Here is a 26,088-nt window from a genome sequence, read left to right on the forward strand (position 1 = left end):
TTACATTTTATTTGATTCGGTGATTACATCCCAAATGTGAATCGCTACCAGGATAACCGCCACTACGTAAATAACTCGCGCGGATCTCCTGTCGCACGAAAATTCGTCATACAGGAAAATTGCCGTACCAAAAACTGCCCAAATATTGCTCAACAAATGCTTTTTTATACGAGATTTGGGCAATATTTGAGCAATTTTCTGTACGGCAATTTTCATATGTGACGAATTTTCTTGCGACATGAGATTTGCGCAAGTGATTTTCGATGCGACGGTTATTTTGGTAGCGATTCACATTTGGGATGTAACCCGTTTGCCATTTTATTTATACAAGCAGGAGGGATCTTATATTTATGATTCTTTAAAATATTATTATTATATTTTATAACTCGATTTGAGTATTTTTATTTGAATAAGACTAGCGAAACACTAATTTATTATAGAAACATGCTATATGCAACATATATTTTATGGGCTCGAATGTGAAACGCCTGAAAACGCAAATATCGGAAGGCAAAGATCAAAAATCGAAAGATCTTAGGTCGAAAGATAAAAAAGGTGCATGGTAAACGGTACACACTCACTTAATTTGCGCGAGCAGGATACAACAGTAACAAGAGAAACAGGTTTTTCCTCCCGTGTTCTGCGCGCGCACATTAATACGGGAGGAAAAGCCTGTTCCTCTTGTTCCTGTTGTATCCTGCTCGCGCAAATTAAGTGAGTATGTACCGTTTACCATGCACCCTTTTTTTTTGATCTCTCGACTTAAGATCTTTCAATTTTCGATCTTTGCCTTCCAATATTTGCGTTTTCGGGGGTTTCACATTCGGGCCCGTGACGGATACCGGTATTTTATACATTTACAACTGTCAAAGCGTCCAGAGTTGTGTAATCTATCATACACACAGTGTTTTTTTTATTTAAATTTAATGTTCTGGGGCGTCCACACCAACGATATTACTTGCAATATTTTCCATATCCAGTTCCCATATTGCAACTTGTGGCTTCTATTTAGGAACTGGTTATGGAAAATATCGTAAGTAATATCGTTGGTGTGAACGCAGCCGCAGCCACTCGATAGGACGGAGTTTTTTTGTAGTCGGTTCATGACGGCAAAATGAAAATGTTGCCATGTGCGTGTTGTGGTGTCAGTGTGGCGGTGGGCGAGCACGAGATAGACAGTGAGTTGACAGCACTGCAGTGTTGGCCAGAGTGCGGGTGTTAGAGCGGTGTGGGTGCGCGGGGCGCGGCGGCGGCTCCGGCTCCGGCCCTCCATCCTCGCTTCGTGTCCCTCGCGCTCTCGCCCCCTCGGCCCCCCCGCCCCCGCCGGCGCACGCTCCCCTCCCCTCGCCCTGCGTTGGCGACTCCGGGACCGACGCGACTCCTCGAGGCCAGCGTCATGGATTCGGACAGAGGTGAGCCACAGCCACAACCACAACTGACTGCTGGGAACACAACCGTCTGGATGTCTGTCGTGCTCCAGGACGTGCTCGTGCTCGTGCTCGTGCTCGCGCTCGCGCTCTACTTCCACGCGCAGCCTGGCTCGTTCGATCGACCAACTTTCTCCATTCTGTTTGAATTCGATTCGCTTCTAGTATTGCCTTCTCGACTATTCGTTCAAACCGTGTGGTTCCTGGTTTCCATCACGCCTCGTGCTTGTTTATCTCGTGTGCGGGACAATAAATCAAAACAAACTGTTCGCGAATATTTAACCAACTGATTTTTCACCACCATTATTATATATGATGAATCTTTTGTATCTTATATGTCAAACTTTAGGTGATTTTATTTAGGTTTAATTTTTGTCGACGTTTCTTTCTACCGCACGTGTATTTTTAATTGAAATTTATGCTTCGATTTGAAGTTTGTACAATTTATGTTCGGTTCGATTCGATGTTTTTATATTTATGCTATGTTTTCATTCATCTTGACTATTATTAAAGTCTGCATATATACATATGTAGAATCGACGACGCTATACATTTCCTAAACTGAAAAGAATATCAAACCTCATGTGAACATGTGTATGTCAAATGAACTGTATAAACTTGATTTTTTATATGCGCGATTATATTAAGCCATAAGAGTGTATTGGAAGCTATAAATTTAATATACGATTATTTATTTTACTCTATATTTGTACTTTTACGATCGAAGTTGTCATTTTTTTTTGTCAGATTTAGAAATCGTTTGTCGGTTTGCGTCTTGGCTAAATATTAATTTATTAATTTTGACGTATAACAATAGATGTCATTTGTCTGTGATAAGTTAATGTATTATTGAAAACTATTTTTAAAAGGCTTGATTATAATTCGGTCAAATTTTTACCAAATTTTGTAAAAGAACAATATCAGAGTGTTGACAAAATGAAGATTGACTTTTGAAACGTTTTCGCGCAATACGTTTTATAAGAAAAATAAGAGGAAAACAATTAGGGAATATCACATATTTCAAATTTCAATACAACTACTATTTTTACAAGGTTTTTTTATAAGAGCATAATATTACCCAAATCTTTTCCGAAAACACAACAATTGTTTGATAAAAACAAAAGTGACTATATTTTTGAACTAATGAAGTAATATATTTTCTCTCTAGTACTTAATGAAGTAATTAATATATTTCTCTCTAGTCTCGCGACAGTCTTGAGATATTAACCAAGTCTTCAAGAATCAATTTTTTTTGTCTGGATCTTTTTTCTCGTTTGAGCGTCGTGGTCATTTATATCATTTGGAATCCGGTAAATGATCTGCCTCCACTCCTCTCAGTCCTGTGCCAAGTTAAAAGCAACGTTTATTGACAATCCTGTCAGTTCCTTAATTTGATCTGACTATTGGGAAACCATCCTCTCTCTCTCTCGTCTTTCCTCTAGTGTTTGGGTGACTATTAACTTCCCCAGACTCTCCACATTCTTCCTGGCAATATAGCCAAAGTAGGAAATAATCTTTTTTCAACATGTTATGTTGTCTTTGGAGTTGGAGTCTTTCTAAAACTGCCAGTTCGCTCCAGATGGAGACGTTTGTGCGGTTCATGGAATGCACAGCATCTCCTGTCTAGATTAAAATCTATCAAATTTACAATTTTTACTTTCCCACTAAATTAGTGCTATTTCGTACTTACATACGTATTCAAATCATTTTAAATTCCTAAAATATTTAATACTAGCTGTATTACCCGGCTTCGCTCAGTGTTTATAATATAAACCGCTTAAACATGACTAAGCTAATTTAATTAAAAAAAAAAAAAAAATTTTAAATTTTAAAAAAAAAATTAAAAAAAAAATTAAAAAAAAAATAAAAAAAAATCAAAAAAAAAATCAAAAATTTTTTTTAAAAAAATCAAAAAAAAAATCAAATTTTTTTTTTTGCCTTCTAGGGCTTCGCCCCTCCACGCCCCATGAGCAATTGCCGTTTAGGGCTTCGCCCCCATGATCAGTTGCCTTTTAGGGCTTCGCCCCTCCGCGCCCCCATGATTCAAAGCCGTCTAGGGCTTCGCCCCCCTTAGTTAATGCCTTTTAGGGCTTCGCCCCCCGCACCCCCATGATTAAATGCCGTCTAGGGCTTCGCCCCCCCCTAGTTAATGCCTTTTAGGGCTTCGCCCCCCGCGCCCCCAAGATTAATTGCCGTTTAGGGCTTCGCCCCCCTTAGCTAATGCCTTTTAGGGCTTCGCCCCTCCGCGCCCCCATGATTAACTGCCGTTTAGGGCTTCGTCCCCCTTAACTAATGCCTTTTGGGGCTTCGCCCCTCCGCACCCTCATGATTAAATGCCGTCTAGGGCTTCGCCCCCATGATCAGTTGCCGATAAGGGCTTCGCCCCTCCACGTCCCCATGGTTAAATGCCGTCTAGGGCTTCGCCCCCATGGTTAAATGCCGTCTAGGGCTTCGCCCCCATGATCAGTTGCCTTTTAGGGCTTCGCCCCTCCACGTCCCCATGGTTAATTGCCGTCTAGGGCTTCGCCCCTATGATCAATTGCCGATAAGGGCTTCGCCCCTCCACGTCCCCATGGTTAAATGCCGTCTAGGGCTTCGCCCCCATGATCAGTTGCCTTTTAGGGCTTCGCCCCTCCGCGCCCCCATGATTAACTGCCGTTTAGGGCTTCGCCGCCCTTAACTAATGCCTTTTGGGGCTTCGCCCCTCCGCACCCTCATGATTAAATGCCGTCTAGGGCTTCGCCCCCATGATCAGTTGCCGATAAGGGCTTCGCCCCTCCACGTCCCCATGGTTAAATGCCGTCTAGGGCTTCGCTCCCATGGTTAAATGCCGTCTAGGGCTTCGCCCCCATGGTTAAATGCCGTCTAGGGCTTCGCCCCCATGATCAGTTGCCTTTTAGGGCTTCGCCCCTCCACGTCCCCATGGTTAATTGCCGTCTAGGGCTTCGCCCCTATGATCAATTGCCGATAAGGGCTTCGCCCCTCCACGTCCCCATGGTTAAATGCCGTCTAGGGCTTCGCCCCCATGATCAGTTGCCTTTTAGGGCTTCGCCCCTCCGCGCCCCCATGATTAACTGCCGTTTAGGGCTTCGCCGCCCTTAACTAATGCCTTTTGGGGCTTCGCCCCTCCGCACCCTCATGATTAAATGCCGTCTAGGGCTTCGCCCCCATGATCAGTTGCCGATAAGGGCTTCGCCCCTCCACGTCCCCATGGTTAATTGCCGTCTAGGGCTTCGCCCCCATTATCAGTTGCCTTTTAGGGCTTCGCCCCTCCGCGCCCCCATTATTAAATGCCGTTTAGGTCTTCGCCCCCCTTAGTTAATGCCTATTAGGGCTTCGCCCCTCCGCGCCCCCATGATTAAATGCCGTCAAGGGCTTCGCCCCCATGATCAGTTGCCGTTTAGGGCTTCGCCTCATAAAGCTGTGCCCCATGAGGCTGCGCCCCCTTCGGGGCCCCATGGGGCTGCGCCCCCTTGCGCCCCCTTCGGGGCCCCATGCGGCTAAGCTCCATAAGGCGGCGCCCCATAAGGCGGCGCCCCATAAGGCGGCGCCCCATAAGGCGGCGCCCCATATGGCGGCGCCCCATAAGGCTGCGCCCCATAAGACAGCGCCCCATAAGGCTGCGCCCCATAAGGCGGCGCCCCATAAGGCAGCGCCCCATGAGGCTGCGCCCCCTTCGGGGCCCCATGAGGCTGCGCCCCCTTCGGGGCCGCATGCGGCTAAGCTCCATAAGGCGGCGCCCCATAAGACTGCGCCCCATAAGACAGCGCCCCATAAGGCTACGCCCCATGAGGCTGCGCCCCCTTCGGGGCCCCATGGGGCTACGCCCCATGAGGCTGCGCCCCCCTGCGCCCCCTTCGGGGCCCCATGGGGCTTCGCCCCATGAGGCTGCGCCCCCTTTGGGGCCCCATGGGGCTGCGCCCCATGAGGCTGCGCCCCCTTGCGCCCCCTTCGGGGCCCCATGTGGCTAAGCTCCATAAGGCGGCGCCCCATAAGGCGGCGCCCCATAAGGCGGCGCCCCATAAGGCTGCGCCCCATAAGACAGCGCCCCATAAGGCTGCGCCCCATAAGGTTGCGCCCCATAAGGCTGCGGCCGATAAGGCTGTGCCCCATAAACCTGCGCCCCCTTTTGAGCCCCATGGGGCTGCGCCCCATGAGGCTGCGCCCTCCGGGCCCCCTTCGGGGCCCCACGGGGCTGCGCCCCTTGTGGCGCCCCTGGCGGGGCCCCATGAAGCTACTCGCGAAACGAATAAAACAAATCGGCGCCCATGGATCGAAAAAAAAAAAAAATCGAATCACGTGTTCGATGACGTCACCGATCTACGGACGACGACGACGACGACCAAGGATATTTACATACAAAGTCTCTTTCCAAATTATAGATTAGATTATTCTATTGTCCCGGAAAATTTTTGAGTACTATTCTGAAATATACATATGTACAAGATATATGTTTATATATAGACAGAATTTCTCCAAACTTAAAGCAGGTACGTTATTTGGGGACATTTGCCACCCCCCTAGATTTGGCCAGGCCAGGAACATGAACATACATTATTTGATGAAATGCTATGAATGTTAATCGAATCGATTATTTTTTACTAAAATTTTTACTGAAACTGCAACGAGCTTAAACATGTCCTTACATGACCAACTTTTGCCTTCCCCCCCCATGGAAAAATCTGAAATGGCAAAGACCACTGCGGGTGTTCCCCAAACCGAATTCAGGTGTAGTTGCACGTGCAGAGTGCATATGTTCCTCCTACATTTCTTCAAATATGGGATTCACCGTTATCGATCACTATCAAGCAAGATTATACACAAGGATAAAATATCACCGAAAACACTCCAGGGGGTGGTTTTGGGAACTGTGTACTATGTATATGGGCTAGGGGTGCTGTGTTTTTTTCGCATGTTTAAAAGTATCTACAGAAAATATGTACTACCTACCATTTAGTGTGTTTTCGACCTAAGTGGCGTGCCGTGGAAATATTTCTGTTTTTTTTTATCGCACAGGCTTACTTCCGTGTGCGCGAGAAAAATACAAGGGGTCTCGGTATAACGTCAAGTAGTCCCCTTGTATCCTGCTCGCGTAAACATAAGTAATGGCGAAATCACAGAGGGAAGAACGGCACGTCGTGTGCTTGGCTCTGGGGCTTCTACATTTCTTCAAATATGGGATACAAGCAAGGATAAATACAAGGATCAAATTTTACCGAAAACACTCTAGCGGGTGATTTTGAATATGTGCTGGGCATGTCACATTTTTTTCGCATGTTTAAAAATATCTAAAAAAAACCACTTGCCGCGTTCCTTCCTGTGTGATTTCGCCCTAAGGCTGTGCGACAAAAACAAGGAGATTTCCACAGCACGCCACTAGTATGTATATTAAAAATATTTTTGATGCGATAAACCTTTCTTTTCCAAAGGATTAAATTTTACACACTAGGATAGGAAAATTACCCCATTTCAGAAACCATTACTGTATTACAATATAATGTTGTGGATAATCAACGAATGAACCTTTCGATATTTTTGAAAGGCGAACAGCTTATGAATATTATAAAAAACACATCACATACTATTTTTTATAAATTCAACATTTCATATTATCAATTACTTATTTTTTTGCGAGATACAAACATTATTGATGTTATTGACCTCCGTAGATAAAAAAAAAGTGTATCAATATTACACGCTGTTTGAAAAGTTGACTGATTCTTTTCCATCGCACATATTCGTCGACTACGACAGAAGGTCACCCATTGTGCAATCGTTGCAAGGATATTCGACGTTTGCATTAGTTGTACGTGCATATATAGTGCACTGGGATGCAAGCGCAAGTCGGAGGTATAAAATGGGTCAAGAGCGCACCGTTCCTGACCCACTTGCTCAACGAGCATCCGATTGTATAGGGAGGAGCTCTACTTTCTGGATTTACTTTGTTTGAAATTGGTCTGATATACATACATATGTACCTTGGTAGTAATCAGCGCACTCATGCAGGTCGAATTGCCTCGTAAATTTACATTTAAGGTTACCCCAATTATTTTTTTACGATTCTGTTACACAGAAAGTCGCTCTTCGTTTTGTACACTATCGGTCATGTGCGTGTCGAAACGCCCGCATGATAAAAAAACATTGATTTTTCAATTTTAAAGTTCATAGACATTCAGACTACACCTATACGTGTGATATAAAAATAATAGACGAATGTGATTTTATCAGGCGTTGCGTTTGTTGATTGAACAGGTGTTTTTTCTTTTTATTTTACTTATACAGAATGAATTTTTTTTTTTTTTTTTTGTGATACGATATCTAATGTTGAGCGTGTACGTACATATTTTGGTAATCGACGTCATTCACACTAAATCATACGTTCGGTGTGCTTTGTTTACATTTTTTTTTATCTATCACATGAGCGTGCACTTTCATTTGACATTGACATTGGCGGTTTTTGAATATTCACTGTCGCGTTTGGATTTTTCGTAGATTGTAATGTCGCGAAAATTTATGTGCATGTAAATTATTGCGCTTTTCCTAAGTATCGGGAATGGGTTGGTGTTGGAGTTGTTTCCTGTTAACGTTGTTGGTTGTTTTAAAATTAGGATGCTTAGGTAATAATTTTGAGATTCACGAATGTGTCAATTCTGTGATGTTTTCGTTACACGGCGATTCCATTTCATCGAAGATTTCTGAAGGCCGACCAGATGTGAATTCGAATATAATTAAAATCAAAAAAATAAATGTGTAGAAGAACTCGTATTGTAAATATTGTTTGTCATCATTATTATAGTGCTAACTTAATTGTGCACATTTAGTTTATTTTTCGTGGTTTTTTTTTTGTGCCGCCTTTGTCGCTTTTCTTGGAAAATGATGTGTTTAAATGGAGATAAATTGCTCGAGAATTAGTGGATGACTGGAAAAACTATCGTTTTTTACTGCCGTCTTAAATCATTAGTGTTTCATTAAAAAACGATTTTGCTTTAGGAAATTGTTTTTCGTTGATTGTTCGTACGGTTTGGGAAGTACTGGACTAGACAATCAATATTGATAGGCGTAAACGTAAAGCGTGCTCGCGACAAAGGCAAAGGGGCACCCCTACGATAGGTCTCATTTTTATCAATAAAGAATTTCAACGTAGAATTACTATTTTTATTTTTTTTGGTAAAGTTTCGTATAAATAATAATCGGAATTGTTTTTAATTTTGAAATTCTAAAAAAATGTTTCCTATTTCTTTATAGTTTTTCATTTTTAAAACATTCATATTGATAATTATTTTTTTTATCGCTTTAAAGAAATCAATTAAAACAGGCTAATATGATAATTGAGGGTATAAATTGTTCTGAAGGAGTCTACAACGAATTGAATAAAAAATTGCTGCTTTAATATAATAGCAACTTGTGGAAAATAATTTTCAGGCTCATCTACATATGTATGTACACACATCCAGGTTTAAATTTATAAAGGTGCAAACACTCGGGGTGGTATGTGGCATTTGTTTTTTTTAGATAATTTTATCTATATCGTCGCGATCCTTGGCAAAACTCACCCCCTGAAGTATTTTATCATTGTATTTCCATAGGTTTGATAGTGACATGTTACGGTGACATCTACTGATATGATACATATGAGTAGATTTTGTCAGATATTGCTATTACGTCTACGAATGTGTCCGTATAGAATGTACCAAAGAATACTTTTCGTACTACTGTTTACGTGCAGTTGCCGGTTTGTGCTGTGCCAGCATGAATAGATATTTAAAAATGACATCAAGAGACGTCCATCGCAGCTGAAAACTTAAATCAGCATTTGTGTAAATCATATTAATAAAAAAAGTGCATGCGAATAGTGCAAAAATCTTACCTAGTGAGAAATATAATGTTGAAAATTTTATTCACAATAAAAATTAACCAGAAAAACAGACAGAAAACCAAAACATTTAGTTCTGAAGAGTACCAGATGACAAGTGAGACTGATCGTTTTCAAGCTTATTCATGAAAATATATAAATATATAGTGTTATATAAATATGTAGTATTATATAGAAAATATATAAATATGTAAAACAATTCCACATCTAGAACATTGTTCTTTCGATGACCAACCAATACTCAACATCCTTGAAGAAATACATCTGGCAGTCGCAATAGAACATAAAAGACCTAGCCATATGCGGACCGAAGCTATACCTGCTATCCCGTTATTTCCCCAAATTATAGTTCGGGTGTGTTACAAGTTATAACTAGAGGTCGGAATCTGAAGGGGCCAGAAACGTGCCGCCTATTGTTCCATTGTTGTAAATCCTTTGTAAAAAAGGTTCGGCAAACCTTTAATGCATTTACAATCTTTGAACAATAAACAGCCCCTTCAGATTCTGGTCTCTAGTTATAACTTGCAACTGCAATCCACAAGTATACAACAAGATAATATTTTAGAAAGTAAGATTTCTTGTTTCGTATTTTTTAAGGAATGAAATTTTTTCTACTCTTATTTCTTTCGGTCGCCTGTGTGCGTTGCACACATTTGTAAATATGGTAGGCGCGGCCCTGGCAGTAAATCATTGACTTCTCAACCCCCATGCATGAATCGCACCTGATAAACCTATAACTTTTCAACGGTTCCACCCATCGACAGTCACCCACGCGAACTATCACGCCAACGAGAATTCAAGTGCCAGATAATCCGTATTCGTGATTTTCGTGGCGACGATTATCGTGTGCGGATTCTCTAAGTGTGAAATTGTCCGTTTACCCTTTTCAACAGTGGCGTAGTTAGTTACCTTATAGCAAAGTCATGCAAAGCGTGAGAATCCAGATCAACAAGGGGTCCCAATGTATATATACATATGTACATTGGTACACTCAATATAATTTAACATTGTCGAAAATATCGAAAGTAATAAAAATTAGTCATAACTGACTTGTACTTTTGCTTCACCTTTATTTTACGATGCAGACATGTGGAAAGGTCCGAGCAGTTATTTGGGCTTGTATCGTTGCAGACCATAATTAGTAATAAAAAGCCATTTGAGTTCAAGTGGGACAACCAATCACGTAACGCCATTATTAAAAAAAAGCTTAATTGGAAATATATCCACAAGACTCATTACAAAATTTTGGAAACCTTAAATCGAAAAAGACGAATTTTTGAAATCGCTGAGCTAAGTTATATATATTTATTTTTGTAGAATTATTATACTTATAGTCCAATGTAAATATGTATTAACAAACAATTTGAATGATTTCATCTCATATTAAAAAAAAAAAAAAAAAAAAAAACAGATTAAGGGGGATGAGGGGGCCTTCGATAAACTTTACACGAGGGCCCAAAATTCAAACCTACGCCACTGCTTTTCAACAAACCTTATTTTATACGTTTTATCAGTCGTGAATAATAAGGATTTAATTTTAATTGAAGGCAAAAAATATATCGAAATCGAAAAACAAAGCATCACGGTCATAAACTGGAAGATAGCAAAGAGACTGCACTCAGCACGGTTTGCTCGAGAAAAAATAGCGATGACACCATTTTGCTCAATCTTTTTTTTTTTTACTTTATTTCGTAAATCGTTAAAGCACTTTTCTCATGAAGCTGGAAGGTTTAATATCCAATTGAGATCGATTTTGAAGCAGATCCGCTGCTTCCTGTAGAGTTTGTAGAATTGTATCCACCCAGCAAATCTTGCTGCAGTCGAAGCACGCCTCCTATGTAGTTAACCCTTTGAATGCTGACCAACACCGATCGGCGTTTTACCAACAAGTCCATGGGCATGATAAACGCCGATAGGCGTTGTATTTTGAGCATGTACAAAGTAAACAAGACTACTACCCGCTAAGCCTTTCCAGGTAGCATTAAAAAAAACTGCATTGAACATGGAACGTGTAATTCATTTGTCAAGGTTTACAAAGACTGCTTTACACCGGAATTTCTGAATTAATAACCATAGCAGAATTTCCCAATGGAAATCCCTAACTGCTGAGTAATTTAGATTGTGGCTTGGAATTTATATTGAACAATAATGAAGAAGATGAAACTAGTTTTGGAAAAATACATTAATTAATAGACTTCTTTAGTTTATTTTATATTGCAAGATATATTAAAGAGCCTAAACATACCTTTACAAAACTCGAAATCCTCGGCGGTAGTTATCTAGGATTTGGTTGGATTATCTACAATTTTTATACCTGCTTTCTATTCGGATTTCCAAATAATTGTAGTTGGAAATGTTGGCGAAATTTTCAGCGTGGCGGACTTTAAACCCTTTGCCCGCGTCACCAAATTTAGCGAACATGCCCTGTACGCGGCTGCTTTTTTGCGGATTTTGTTATCGCGTTTTCGACTATAAATATAGGTTGTAATATTTTATAAATTATTTTAGCCTATATTGAATATTTTTTGACTACTGCTATCTATTGAATTTGTTAAGTATACATTTAGTAATATTTTCAACCAAGTTATAAAATTTTAACACAATAGACGGCTCTTATACAGGTTGGAACTTCCAAGACATCTATGCGTGTCTCACGCGCTGAGGGCATGTTCGCTAGGACATGTATAGTAGTCGTACGCGGTGGAAAGGTTAACAGAAAAGAGGTCAGCACTCAAAGGGCTTAGATTGATTTTGAGGCAGATCCGCTGCTTCCTGTGGAGTTTGTCGGATTTCACCCACTGAGCAAATCTGGCTGCAGTCGAAGCACCCCTTCTATGTAGTTAATCAGCTCTACTTTGATAAATTAAAAAAAAAATATTTTGAACCGCATTCAACATCTGCCCTATAGAGGTAGTACATTGGAGTCAGTTATCGTTGTAAACAGTAGAAGTAGTTGGGGTGGGGTGGGGTGGTTAGACGTTATCAAGTGGGTGCAGGCGCGAGTTATCTATCGATGTGGTTGCTTTGTTGGTGGCTGACGACAAGGTCAAGGAGAGGCGTCAGACGGCTGGGGCCCCCGGGGGGCGGAGGGGTCGTCGGAGGGGAGGAGGGACGGGAGGGAGAGGAGGGCGGCGGCGGCGCATTGCAGCCGCTGCACCGACGGATCGATGTGTCACCGACCAACTTTCCAGTTTCAGTTCAGACCCCGCCACATTAGTCTATAGTCACTACACTAGTCACTAGTCACTAGTCAGTAGTCAGAGTCAGTGCGCGCGCGCAACCGTCGACGTTGCACTCTCCCATCTCCGAGCACCCAGAAGTTATAGGCGCGAAGTTCTAGTGCGCGACACGTGTCTTTTATATCACGTTTTGTATTCCTCGCAAAAGCTTTAGTTTCGTATTTGTGTGTATGTATGTTTGTGCGTCTTTTTTTTTTTTGCACTCGGTCTCTATTGCGTTTCAGAAAGCGAAAGCTTTTACAGTGTATTTGCCCGTCTCCGTGAAAAGTTTTAGTGATTGTGTGTGCTCTTCATGCGCTTCAAGTATTTTTTTTTTTGGTATATTTACCGATTGGTTGCAATGATGCTAATTAAATTTTCTCGCCTCATTTTGAAGTATCTCGTTGAGTCGACCGCGCTGATTGGAATCTAATTATAGACGGAAAATGTATTTGAATTATTAATTTTGTATTGCTATACGAAACAATTTTAAATGTAGGTATATAATAAAATAAACATTTTTTTTAAATTTGATTGAAGTAATTTTTTTTTTTTTTTACTTATTGCGATGGATTCATATTAGCTTCTAATTGGATGTGGTTTTGCGTATTATTCAGTATTTTTTTGACAACTCCAACGTCAATGTAAAAAGGCAAACTCATACAATTTAATCACATTAAACAACAGTATATTGTTGCCTGCTACTATATATTAATACATTTTTATAAGTTTTATATTCTGCAAAAAGAGATACATTCGATTGAGGATGTCAAAAGTTATTCAATTCCTAATGAGGATTAGGTAATGTAAGGTTGTCAGACGTCTAGATTAAACGGGATTTTCACCTTTTTTTTTATTATTAACTTCACTCTGTTAGTTCAGTGATATTTCTGCCCATCAAAAAGTTGTGATCTGATTTTGAACCACTTCTAATCTTCACATCGCTTTGATATCTTACCGACATACGGGGGTTAGCTCACATTAAAGTAAGCTGATGTCTCCGACATGAAGCTAGAGGAGTTTTATCATTATCGAACCCATTAAAATCAACGTAGGAATCCTAAGTCAAGATCGGAGCTATGACAGCAAGCTATCCAAACGCGGCTTTCTACAGCACCTTCACATTTCACTTAAGCTGGGCTTAAGTTACTTTTCATCTTATATAAACTTATTTTACAAGTTTTTATACTTTCTCATAAGTACATATACGTTTTTAATTCGCCAATAGATTAATTGTACCATGTCCCAGTATCTCGGACGTATTTTTCGGGATGCCCAAATGTCCCGGTTTACTCCATTTTTGATTCCTATCAACGTTTAGCTCAGAATTAAAAAATGTGTAAACATGAATTATACATAAATTGTCGATGTCTGGTACAAACTATAGTCGGAAATATGCGTTTTGGGGTGGGGGGATGTTTGCGTTCTGATTTGAATGAAATCTGACAATCCTATGTAGTACACGGGTTCATTAGGCAAAAGCAAATCTAATATCCTGATATGTATCGATTTATTTCAAATTTAAATGTACAACTACCATATGAAACGACACATGCGTTTACATTTTACTATTCAATTAAAACTTAATGTACTTAATTAGTATTCCATCGACGATTTTCCAAATTTAAATTAGTCAATTATCTCAATACAACCGGCTAGTTTGTGGTTTTTGGGAACGAAATTGATAGATTTGAAATATGAGGTGGAGTTTTTAAAAAATAATTCAGTACCCAGTACTTTAAATTCACCTGCTTACTATTTACACTCATTCGACTGTTGAAATCTATTTCGAATTCACAGTTGATGCACATCGGTATGTCGTGCATTCGACTGCTTTGCCAAGTATTATTTTTCGGTTTTTTTTTCTTCATTTTTTTTTGTGCAAAAGCAATTCGCTGCGTGCATACTTTATCGCGATGCATTTTCATCGTGGAACATCTGCTTTGGGGTCTGAGGCGCGTACTTTTGCTTGTATTGAGGCGTTTGTTTACGCCAGTGGCGTGCAGGCACTGTCATTCGGCTGCAGTCGATGCAGGTGTGGCTCGCGTGCCTGCAATGTGTACCCCTGAGAGCCATAGCTAGACAGTGACGGTGTTGCGGTGAGGCAAGGTCAGTGCAATCTCGCGCCGTCTGTTCCGGCTGCATCCACGAGACGCCCACAATGGTATCCAGGGCTGTCGCAGATTCGAATGTTGGCGGTTTTTGATTCCCACCACTTTCAGAGATCCCACTTTTTATAAGGATTCACTTCTCGCGAATCCACGTGACGGCGTGTAAACAAACATTGACCTAGAAAGCGAGTGTTTGTTTGCGTTCTGTATACCGACTTGACGTACATACATAATAGCAATGTGATAATTCGCTTTGTTCTATTATACTGTTGATGTTACTCTTTCTCGGTCATGAATGGGGTTTGTTCATATAAGCCTTTTCTATCTCTCTCGTTGATGGTCTCGTTCATAATACTACAACACTTCTTCCGTTCTTCGTAACGCAATGGTGTTATTCTTTAATTAAAGTTAATTCGTTAAGTCTTTTCTGTTGAAAGTTTCGCCAACATTTCTAACTATGACTATTTTGAAATCCAATGAAATATTGTAGCTAATCCAAACAAACCCTAGATAACTACCGCCGAGGATTTCGAGTTTTGTAAAGGTGTGTTTATTTCAATGCTACCTGGAAAGGCTTAGCGGGTAGTATTCTTGTTTACTTTGTACATGCTCAAAATACAACGTCTATCGGCGTTTTTCAGGCTTGTCGACTTGTTGGCAAAACGCCGATCGGCGTTGGTCAGCATTCAAAAGGGTTAATTTATGCAACAGCGGGTTTTCAATACTAAAATTTCAACGTAGTTAAAAATGTTTTCATTCAACTATACAGCATATGAATATGTAATTAATCATTATAGTACTGATTTATGATTTCGTCGTTCATTTCAATTGTTTTTTTGCTTCTAATACTATTTTTTTTACTATAATTTTGGGTCATAGCGACTTAACAGGCATTCCCAATTCGTCGCCATGACACAAAAATATGGTTCGGTGATAACATCGCAAAAGTGAATCGCAACCAAAATCTCCCGGATTTTGATTTTTTGCAGTGGAAAACTTGGGTCGTAGTATGTAACTAAGAGATTGTTACATAAAAATTAAAAAATATCCTGTACCTCGATTTATTTCGTTAAAAATTCAAAAAAGTTTTTTTTCATAAATTTAGAATACTTGTTTATTAATCACTAGTCTTCGGCGTTGGCTGGGTGCTTTTCAAATATCAATAGACCACTTAATTAGTGTTCAAAGCGAGAAAACAAAAAAGCATGGTTGACAAAACTAATTGACAATTATGAGCTAAAAGAATCGTCCTAACGCCGATTTTGGTGATTATACACAAGTCTGGGTAGGCATGCTTACAGAAAATATTCTAGTGTAATTTCATCGATTAGTTTTGATTGTTAAATGAGAATTCAGTCGCCGTTTTTCCAGAAATTCTTATTATTCAAAAATTTTGTGCAGAAATATATGTCTACAGCAAAATTTGTTTGGAGGGTAATAAATCAAAAAGTAAATTTTAAATATTCAAATCTCATTGAAACCTAAGAACATGTTACTATACTCGAAACTCAAAAACCAATAATTCACAAATACATTATTACCGATTATATTAAGCAAAAGTTTATCTATGACGACGTTCAAAAATAAGTTTCTTGAAATTTTAAATTTCGAATGAAGGGTCTCCAGACTTTGGACGACTGCATTTAAGGCGCAAACACACTAAACGGCACGGGAGCGTCCTGGGCCTCCAGTGGTGAAAATCATGTCTTACAACCATAGATCTAGAATTTTTCGTAGTTTTTTTCACTTCCCCCCGTACCCCTCAGTTAGTGACGAAAAGATGATAAGATCTCCGCATATCTATCGAAAAGATCTCCGCAATCGACCTTTCCTACTTAGAAGCTACTAACCTACTGAGAGAAAAGTGTGCATGCGCCAAAAGGGAGACCAGTATAAACCGTGAGGGCGGATCTATGTATTATACATCTATGCTTTCAACGCAGACGGCTTTTTTTTCGATAAATTTTTCCCACATGTCTCCAAATATGGGAATCGCCGTTATCGATCACTGTCAAACCTATGTCGATACAAGTATTTTCGGCTTGGGTGCCATACGATAGATTATACGTACTAGCCGTTTTTTTTACATTTGCAACTAAAAAAAAGCGTGCTGGGGTTCATTGTTTCTTCGACCCGACCACTAATCACTGTCTTGTCAGTGAACGTTTTAGATCTTCGACCAGCTATCTTCAGGCCTAAAACCTGTACCAATCCAGTTGGTACATAATAAAAAAAATCGGTTATTTTGCAAATGAGGCAACCCTGACAGTTTCGTTGTGACTACGTCACTTTTGCGGTCAATAATGATTAGACGTCGCGCACATGCACATCATATGTGTATACCCAAGGATGCAATTTACGGTTCCATGTTTTTTTACAAGCGTTTTATTAGCTTCATTTTCGGATTCACATTTTCGAATACGTATTTGACTTATTTAAACACAAAAGTGTTTTTGCAAAACCGAAGTGCATTATTGCCATGCTTCGCAGTTGATGTCGATGTTAATTTGCGTTGATTGAATCGTCAACACGTCGCGACCCTCTCGTTTGTTCATCTGTTCAAGCTTGACACAATGCACATTGTCGGTTGTAAATTACATGTGTGTCGATTGGTTTGATTTCGTTTTGTCATGCTTCAATCGTCGAGGATATCATTCGATTGAATCGTTTGGCTGCGATGTCTTTTGATCGTCACTGAAATTATTGTCTTGCGTGCTTATCGGCTCTTTCTATGTGTGTTCCAACCAATTAGCTAGACGTGTTCATGCTTGGAAATAATTCAGAGCTGCAGATTAAAGCTCTTCCGAAAGTCAAAAGTTCGTCGAACTATTGTCTGACGTTAATGCAAAACTATATTTATAGATGAAAACTCTATCTGCGCACTTAAAAATAAATCAGGCTTTTTTTTAGACGAACTTTTCTTTAGATGGACACAGTTCAGGCTAATTGAAGCAAGACTAAATCAACATTTTAACCATTTTTGTGATTTTTTACAAGCTTTTATTAGTTTCATTGACTGTCTAGAAAATTTGTGAGCTGATTTTGAACCACTTATTTATATATTTTACCGATATACGAGGGTTAGTTCTCATTTAAGTAAGCAAACGTCTCTAACATAACGTTAGTGGAATTTAATCATTGACGAAATCATCAATATTTCATTAGAATCTTCTGTCAGATCGACACGATGACAGCTGGCTATCAAATGTGACTTTTTGCCGCCGCCTACGCAACTCGTAGATTAAATAGTTGAACAGTTATAACAGTTAAGTTTTTCATCTTATATAAACTTTATTGTACAACGATGCTGTTATATTTTTCGTATCGTATTGGTTGGTTTATTTTTCAGACAAGTATTGGTCTCAAGCAAATTTCCATTTATTATTACATCAGTTATTTTGGTTGGCTAAAGATTTTAATATTTTTAGTACGGAGGGTCCAAATATATGGAGCTAAACATATATTTTTAGTTTAAACTTTGACTTAAGTTCACCCATGCACATTTTCAGTTAACCTTTGAATTTAAATGTAACCTTTAAATTTTGAATTTAAACGAATATTATGAAACCTTGATCAATGCGTTTTGCCAGTGATGACGCATGGATGTAAAACTTGGACATTGAACGCCAAGATTATACACAAAGTAAAATACACTCAAAGAAGTATGGAATTCTGTATGCTCGGCATAACGAGGAAAGACATAAAGCGGAATACGTGTGTGAGAAGTATGACGAGGGTAGTGAACATATAGTGACAAAAGAAGTTCTAGAATGGTACCCGAGATAATGCATAAGGGTAAAAGGAAGACCACAGGGAAGATGGGTCGTCGATATTAGGAAAACGTGTAGGATGAGATGAATGAGAGTTGCGCAAAATAGAGACGAGTAGAAGTGTGCTGGAGAAGCCTTCATCTAGCAATGGATGGTGAGCGGCTGTAGATGATGATGATACATTTAGGATCAGGATGCAAGGGGTTCCAAATGACGCACGCGGATTAGACCAAACAACGTTTATTATAATACGTCTTCACATCAGGCCTGCCAAAGGGCAAGTGCCTCATACACAGTTTATTGGTACACAAACACTCCACCCATACACGCTCTGTACTATGCACACTCGTTAACCACACACTCTGCTCGAACGAAATCGCAATGACTTTTTGAATTGATGCATTCAAATGAAAGATTGTATTGAAAGAGGGGGGGGGGGGGCAGAAATTAATATATATATTTTTATTTCTACATATAAAAATGTGGAAAAATTTTCTTTAACATGTAGACAAATATTATATTCTTTATAAAAATTTAGCAGTTTAAATTGGTTTTTCATACGAGTATGAATTTGTAACAACCGGAAATGCTCGTTTGCTATCGTCGCATTTTTTTTAAATTTAGTTTGATTGCAACTTTTTCGGAACAATCGGTTTATCGATTCTATTTATGAATTGCATTTCCTTTTGAACTTGATAGTTGATACACACTTTTAATATCGCTATCTTGATTCGCGATCTCGCATTATCAGTCAACAGAAAACTCGACCGATAAGCGAAGAGTGTCGGTCAGAAAAAAGTGCATCGATCTTTCGACCGATATGGTTCGATCGGTGTACCAGTTCGATGATAGGCTCACATCCTGAAGTGTAAATACGATACGAAGTCGGGGGGGTTGTCGAAGACATGCGAGTGTCGTTCGAGGTGGTGGTGGGGTCGTGATGTTGGTGGTCTCGCAGAGGTCACCGTCGTCTCCGGTTGCCCTTGCGCGCCTATTTCGGTCGCAGCCAACAACAATAATGCAAATTGGACGACGTCCATCCCATTGGCTTTTGGACCGATTAGTTCGGCACCGCAACTTTTGCATCGACCAGATAAAAAGTGACCGCACCGTTGCACTTGACGGTGACACTGGGGACAAAATGCGCACGCGATAAATGCAACATCGTATTTTTCTGCCCGTCGCCCGTCACGTCTGTTCTTCCTCGTCTGAACTGATGGGACCACGTGGCTTTCAGTGTGCTGCTGAATTCGGTTTGGTTACAACCGTATTGGTATCCTTTTCAAGTGTGCGGCTTCCTTCCTATGTTGGCAAACGTTTGTTTCCTCTTACTGTCGAATCATACTTTTTACCTTTTTTTGCTTACGAGTGTCAATAGATGATGCTTTGTAATCGAGATTTTGACTGATTTGTAATCCGAATCGGTGACTGATCACGTTTTTGTAGTTTTTAAAATAATTGTGGCTGTGTATTTTGGAGATAATTCCAACACCGTTAATTCTATTTTGTGTCTATTTTTTTTTCATATTTTTAAATCGACTGGAAGTGGCACCTCCTCATAGGTCTTCTCTTTTTAATTTTTTCTATCTCTAGAACTGCTTAATGAATTTTGTTAAAAAATTTACACATTTTTTTTATGTAGATTGTAGAAATGGAAGTAATGAGTAGACTGCGGATAGACACCGTGCTTTTTCCAGGAATCGGGGGGGGGGGGGGGGGTTAGCTCTATTTACAAAGCTAGAGTCCAGAAAAAAAACGTTCGGCGAAACTTTAACAATGCATTTACAACAATTGAACAATACGCGGCACCCTCTGGGTCCGGGCTTTAGTAATGAGTTGCTGGTTGAGAAGAAACGAGTCTGCATTTTTCTTTTTTTTTAATAAAATAACAATGAACCACGGATTTAAAAGCTTCCCTCTATTCGAGTATGATTTCAAAAATACTTATATGTAGATTTCGGTACTTGGCATCAAATTAAATAGTCAGTTTTTCCACCAATGGTGATTTTTTTTCAACAAATGGTCAGTTTTTTCCACCAATTGCTGTGTTTTTTCAATAAATGGTCAGTTTTTTCAACAAATGGTTAGTTTTATATAGCGAATTACATTCCAACTGGTCAAAATATATATTATAAGTGAAAATACAGTTCAATTATAAGTTGATGGAAAGGTTAGGTTTTCGTGAAAACGTTACTCGATTAGTAAATTGAGTTGGAAAGTCAAATTTTTGTTTACTAGGCTTTTCTATTTCATTGTTTTGAAAAACATTCTTAGAGTTATCGTAATACGGTTCTCATTTCCTTTATTCGTAATATCTAGCAAATATTAACGCATTATTGAATTATACAGCAATCGTAAAAATATCAGAGCTGTCAAAACTCAACTGCTATAGAGATGTAATGTACTAGTTAAGTTGTATTCGGCTATGAATGACCTAAGACGCCAGTTGAAATATATCACATACAACTGAAAATACACTTCGACTGTAATATATAAAAATATATATTATACGACTGTAGTATAATAAATTATAATTTTCAAATTTTTTTAGAAGATGTTTATTAAAACCCATCGTATAAGGTAGCAATGTAAATAAACTGCCAACCCATTATAATTATAATAATTTTTATTGAAGACGATATATGTACATACATTTGATGATATTAAAAAGAATTAATTCCAATTTTCAAATTTCAACCAGAACTGTTTCAACCGTAACATACACTCCAGAGAAACTTTGATTTATTTTTTCTTATACTATTAAAATAACAGGAAAGTGTCAGATCTGTCTCGGAATGTCAATTTGACACGTCTAAATCACTTTCTATTTCTAAATCTGCCTTCAGATCTTCAGTTTGTTTTTGATGTTGTAGCGTTTCCGTTAATCTATTGTGCAACGAAAAGGTTGACGTTTGCTGATGCTTCATTTATATGCATCTCGCTTTCTGTAGTGTGCGCCATTGCACACGTCAGACATGCACACAACCACATGGATTCTCTTGTTTACATCAACCTATTTGACCTACCGACCCACTCACATTCATCCTTAGCTACCATCGCATTCCTTACTTTTTGCTTTGATAGATATTTAAAAATATGTACTTGTACAATGTACAAACATATTTTTAATGAAATCGTTTCTTTATTGTAAAAGTGAGAGCACATTATTACAATTTATTTTGGCAATACTGTATAGACTTGCTATGGATCAACTCGACCATATTATTTAATTTAGTATTCGTTACATATGTATGCACATTTTACTAGGATTGGTAAATGGGAATTGATTTTTTTTTTCGTATTTACATAGGTGAAGTTTTTAAAATAAAACATACATACATACGCGCTTCTGCATTGATTAGTGAGCGATAAATATTTTATTTCGAACAGTTTAACATTTAAATTTGGGATTATATTATTTCATTATATAATCAGTGATGCGCATTAATTCTGAAACTGGTAAAAAATCAATTCTATTGGATCATGATGAAGAAAGAGAAGCCAATGATGTCAGTGACAGACATTATTCAAGGTGCGCAAGCACAACATTGGGCACGAGGCATCGCAGGTTGGACTTCCAACCAATGTAACTTTATTATATAAATTATGAATAAATGTTGATATGGTGCTGATTTTTAAACATATTTTTTCTGTAACTGAAATTATTTTTATAAGCGTTTTTTATTATTTATTTATTCAACTATTATTTATCTTTTCAGGGTTAAGTTTAGATGGTAGTCTGATGGGTCCGTTATCACCAGTAGATTTAAAACCTGATCCGGCGTTGTTGGACGGACTCCGAGAAGCTGGACCTCCGTCCCCGGCTTCTTCTTATGCTCCTGGTAAACCCTATCCGCCCAATCATCCACTTTCTGGATCAAAACACCTCTGTTCCATATGTGGAGATAGAGCTTCGGGGAAGCATTATGGTGTATATAGGTAGTAAAAAGTACTATGCACGTATGTAAAGGCTCATTCTCTGTTTGTGTGACTTACCCTTTACTTATTTTCAGTTGTGAAGGTTGCAAAGGATTTTTTAAGCGTACAGTGCGAAAAGATTTGACTTATGCGTGTCGTGAGGAACGAGCTTGTCTAATAGACAAGCGACAACGAAATCGATGTCAGTATTGCAGATATCAAAAGTGCCTGGCTTGCGGAATGAAACGTGAGGCGGTGCAAGAGGAACGTCAAAGAGCTGCCAAGGGTCAAGAGGAAGCACATCCAAGCAGTTCTGTCCAGGTATGATGGCGATCTTGAATCCCATTGTAATAATATTTACAATTGTTTCATGTTTTTTTTTATTGTTTTGTCTAGGAATTGAGTATTGAACGGCTTATTGAAGTTGAAGGAAATCCAGCGGATTCTCAAGCAGAACTTGCATATTTACGAGTATCATCTAATTCTTTAGTGCCAACACGTTATCGAGGGCCTGTTAGTTCCCTTTGTCAAATAGGAAACAGACAATTACGAGGTCTAGTTGATTGGGCCCGTGCTTTGCCTCATTTTTCTCGATTATTAATATCAGACCAGGTTGTTCTGTTGAAGTCAGCTTGGAATGAGTTACTAATTATTTCCATCGCATGGCGGTCGATAGAGGTAATTTTCGTAATGAATGTAATCATATGAATTTTTATTTTCCAATCGAAATTAAACATGATTATTTTTACTGATTCCAGTATTTAGAGGGTGAACGTGATAATGGCAATAGCAATGATAAAGGAAATAATAAAACTCCAATTCCTCCTCCACAATTAATGTGCTTAATGCCCGGTTTGTATAATTTTCTGTGATCCTATTTAATTTATTCTCAATGTTTATTGTAATTTATTTCTTAATTATATCTTTTCTAGGTATGACTTTGCACCGCAATTCAGCATTGCAAGCTGGTGTTGGTGTCATGTTTGATAGGGTGTTATCAGAGTTATCCTTAAAAATGAGACACATGAGAATGGATCAAGCTGAGTTGGCTTGTTTGAAGGCTATTATTTTATTCAATCCAGGTATTTTTTTTTTCGAAATGTCCTCAAACAAAATTGTATTAGGTTTTGAATATTGTGTTTTAATTTCAGATATCAGGGGGCTTAAAAATGGTCAAGAAGTAGATGCAGTTAGAGAAAAGGTAATTTCCACTTAAATATGTAAATAATCATAAGAATTGATATTAAAGACATGGAATTTTCAATTTTCATTTTTTTTTCAGTTGTACTACTGCTTGGAAGAATATTGCAGAACTCGTCGATCGGGAGAAGAGGGTCGTTTTGCTTCACTTTTACTTCGACTTCCTGCTTTACGTTCAATATCATTGAAATGTTTTGAGCATTTGTTCTTTTTCCGGTTAGTCGGTGATGTACCACTTGAGTCCTGTTTATTAGAAGCTTTACAGCAGCCATTAGATCCCATAATTTAAATGCATTATTTTGTTAAGTGAACAAGTGTGGAACAGTTAAATCTCTCCTCTCCATGTTTGGGTATTTTTTTTTATTTTACAAAGTATTTTTGTATTGTTATTTATAATTACATTTATTGATAATATTGATATATGAGATCTTATTAAGTTATAATTACACTATATTTATTTTGGAAAAGTTCTATTCTAATTACTGTAGTAAAACTAAAACGTATGTGTTTCAATTGTAAAAATGTAAATTTAATCAAATCATAATTTTAGATTGAAAAACTTTATACTGTTGTAAAACTTATTACTATTTTTACTTAAGTTATTTGACAAAATTTATTTCATCGAAATAATATTGCTTATTCGAGAATATGTATGTGCATTTTAAAATTAAATTTAAACGAAAAAACTATCATTGTGTTGGGTAATGCGTTCGGAATCTTATTTTCAGTAATCTCTAGTTGTATTATTTTTGTTTCAAAATAACGTTTCAACTGGTTTTCTACTAATTTATTTGAGTTCTTTATACATATACGTATGTATATTATATATTGACAAATTAAAAAAAAAGTAATCTCAAAGTATACGAAAATTATTAAAACCCATTGAACGAAATGACATTCTTACATAAAATATGTATATGTAACATTTTCCTATCTCTTAAAAAATTAAGATTAGATTTTTTTCTTCCTGAAATTATTTATTCTCAGTTGTAAAAGTAAAAGTAGTAAGAGTTTTGATATATTTGAGTACATAATATAATAAATATAATAGTAATGTAGCGCCGTAGTAAACCAAAAGTATTTTGTAAATATTTTAAATTGACTCAATGAAAAAAATTGGTTGTATTTATATGTATGTGCATATTTCAACATACATATGTACGTACATATTTTATTTCCGACTCATGGAAATATTGCTTTTAATTTTTTAGACAAAAAAATTGTATAAATTTGTATGTATGTACATACGTGCGTCTTGTTATAAAATTTTAATGCATTGACAAAGAAAAAAGAACATAGTTTATTTGCCTATATATAAATTGAAAAAGATATTGCGATTGGTCGATGTGCAATAAATACATAATAATATCAGAAATAATAAGTATTTTATATGAGTGTGATGTGATGCATATATTTTTCAATTTTTTATAATATGATTTCGTAAGTTTAGCATTACGATGGTTACAAATACATTCTATTATATTTTTATATTTGTTTGATTAAACCATTTCTAATAAGGGTGTTGGTTAAGTATAGAAATATTGATATGTTACATGAAAGATAAAGTTTATGATCATTTAAAAAGATACACATGATGGTTTTTGAATATCTAAAAATTAAGAGATATTTACTGTTTTAAATGATGTTGTTACAAATTCAATATGTACATTAAAATTTTGATATATATATAAATTCAATTTGATTATTAAAGTACATTCGAAAATTCTGATGTGTGGTCAACCATCGTCGAAATGCATTCCTTGACTATATTTATTTCTCGCGAGTCATTGATTAGCCTTATCCGAAAAATTGTTTCTGCTGCAATATTTGAGTCAAGTAACAAGTTCTGAATTTTACCATTCTTGAAATTTATTCAAAAGTATATTTTTTAATATATCGAGTTTGAACTATCTTGGAATAAAATATGAAGTTTGGAAAATTGATTAAATAATGTTGAAGTTCAGATTGATTATGCGAAATGAAAATTTTATGGAAATGTTAAATTTTATCTTTACAAATAGAAGATAAATCTTTGTATTATAACTTATCATTTAAGGTTATTATGTAAAATTTACATACACACATACATACATAGAATGGCAGCTTTATTTTTCATCCCATTGTGTAAATAATTCATTTTTCACATTCCAGTGTTTATGGAATACAACCAGTTTTGTCTTTTATGTTTCCTTACTGTTGGTTGTTTGACTATGATAATTATCATGAAATAAATAGTTGATTGTATGGAAGTAATATTTAATGAATTGTTCTAATAAAGAAAGTATCTGTCTGCGGAAACATCTGTTTAAATTTTAAGTGGTTGTGAAGTACATATATACATACAGTTACATATACATATATATTTACTTTAAGAAAATTAACCACTCTATAGATTTACTTTTTTTTAAGAAGAATTTTAAGATTGATACATACATCCAAAGTGATATGTATTGAATAAATGCAATCAAAATATACACACGTTTATTATTCAAAGAAACCCATTTTTTAATTCACCCATGTACATTTATATGTAGTATATATATTATATATATAATAAATATATATTCTTGT

At 37.6% G+C, this 26,088-nt stretch overlaps 1 protein-coding gene across 3 annotated transcripts; it reads left to right on the forward strand.

Annotated features, from left to right (window-relative positions):
- The first annotated feature begins 1,162 nt into the window (after nt 1–1,162).
- Nucleotides 1,163–26,007, forward strand: usp (retinoid X receptor ultraspiracle). 3 transcript variants are annotated; one of them, XM_077436780.1, is made up of 9 exons: nt 12,542–12,707; nt 21,710–21,985; nt 22,119–22,338; nt 22,413–22,638; nt 22,714–22,995; nt 23,076–23,169; nt 23,250–23,399; nt 23,469–23,518; nt 23,600–26,001. In XM_077436780.1, the coding sequence occupies exons 2-9, from the start codon at nt 21,883–21,885 to the stop codon at nt 23,804–23,806; spliced, it is 1,332 nt and encodes a 443-aa protein (XP_077292906.1). In that variant the 5' UTR covers nt 12,542–12,707; nt 21,710–21,882; the 3' UTR covers nt 23,807–26,001. The 3 variants fall into 3 exon arrangements, with proteins under 3 accessions (XP_077292908.1, XP_077292906.1, XP_077292907.1); XM_077436781.1 differs by having other exon boundaries at nt 12,566–12,707; nt 21,710–21,967; XM_077436782.1 differs by lacking the exons at nt 12,542–12,707; nt 21,710–21,985 and adding an exon at nt 1,163–1,412 and having other exon boundaries at nt 23,600–26,007.
- The last annotated feature ends 81 nt before the right edge of the window (nt 26,008–26,088 follow it).

Source organism: Arctopsyche grandis, chromosome 8 (genome assembly GCF_051622035.1).
Source record: "Arctopsyche grandis isolate Sample6627 chromosome 8, ASM5162203v2, whole genome shotgun sequence".
NCBI classification, from domain to species: domain Eukaryota; kingdom Metazoa; phylum Arthropoda; class Insecta; order Trichoptera; family Hydropsychidae; genus Arctopsyche; species Arctopsyche grandis.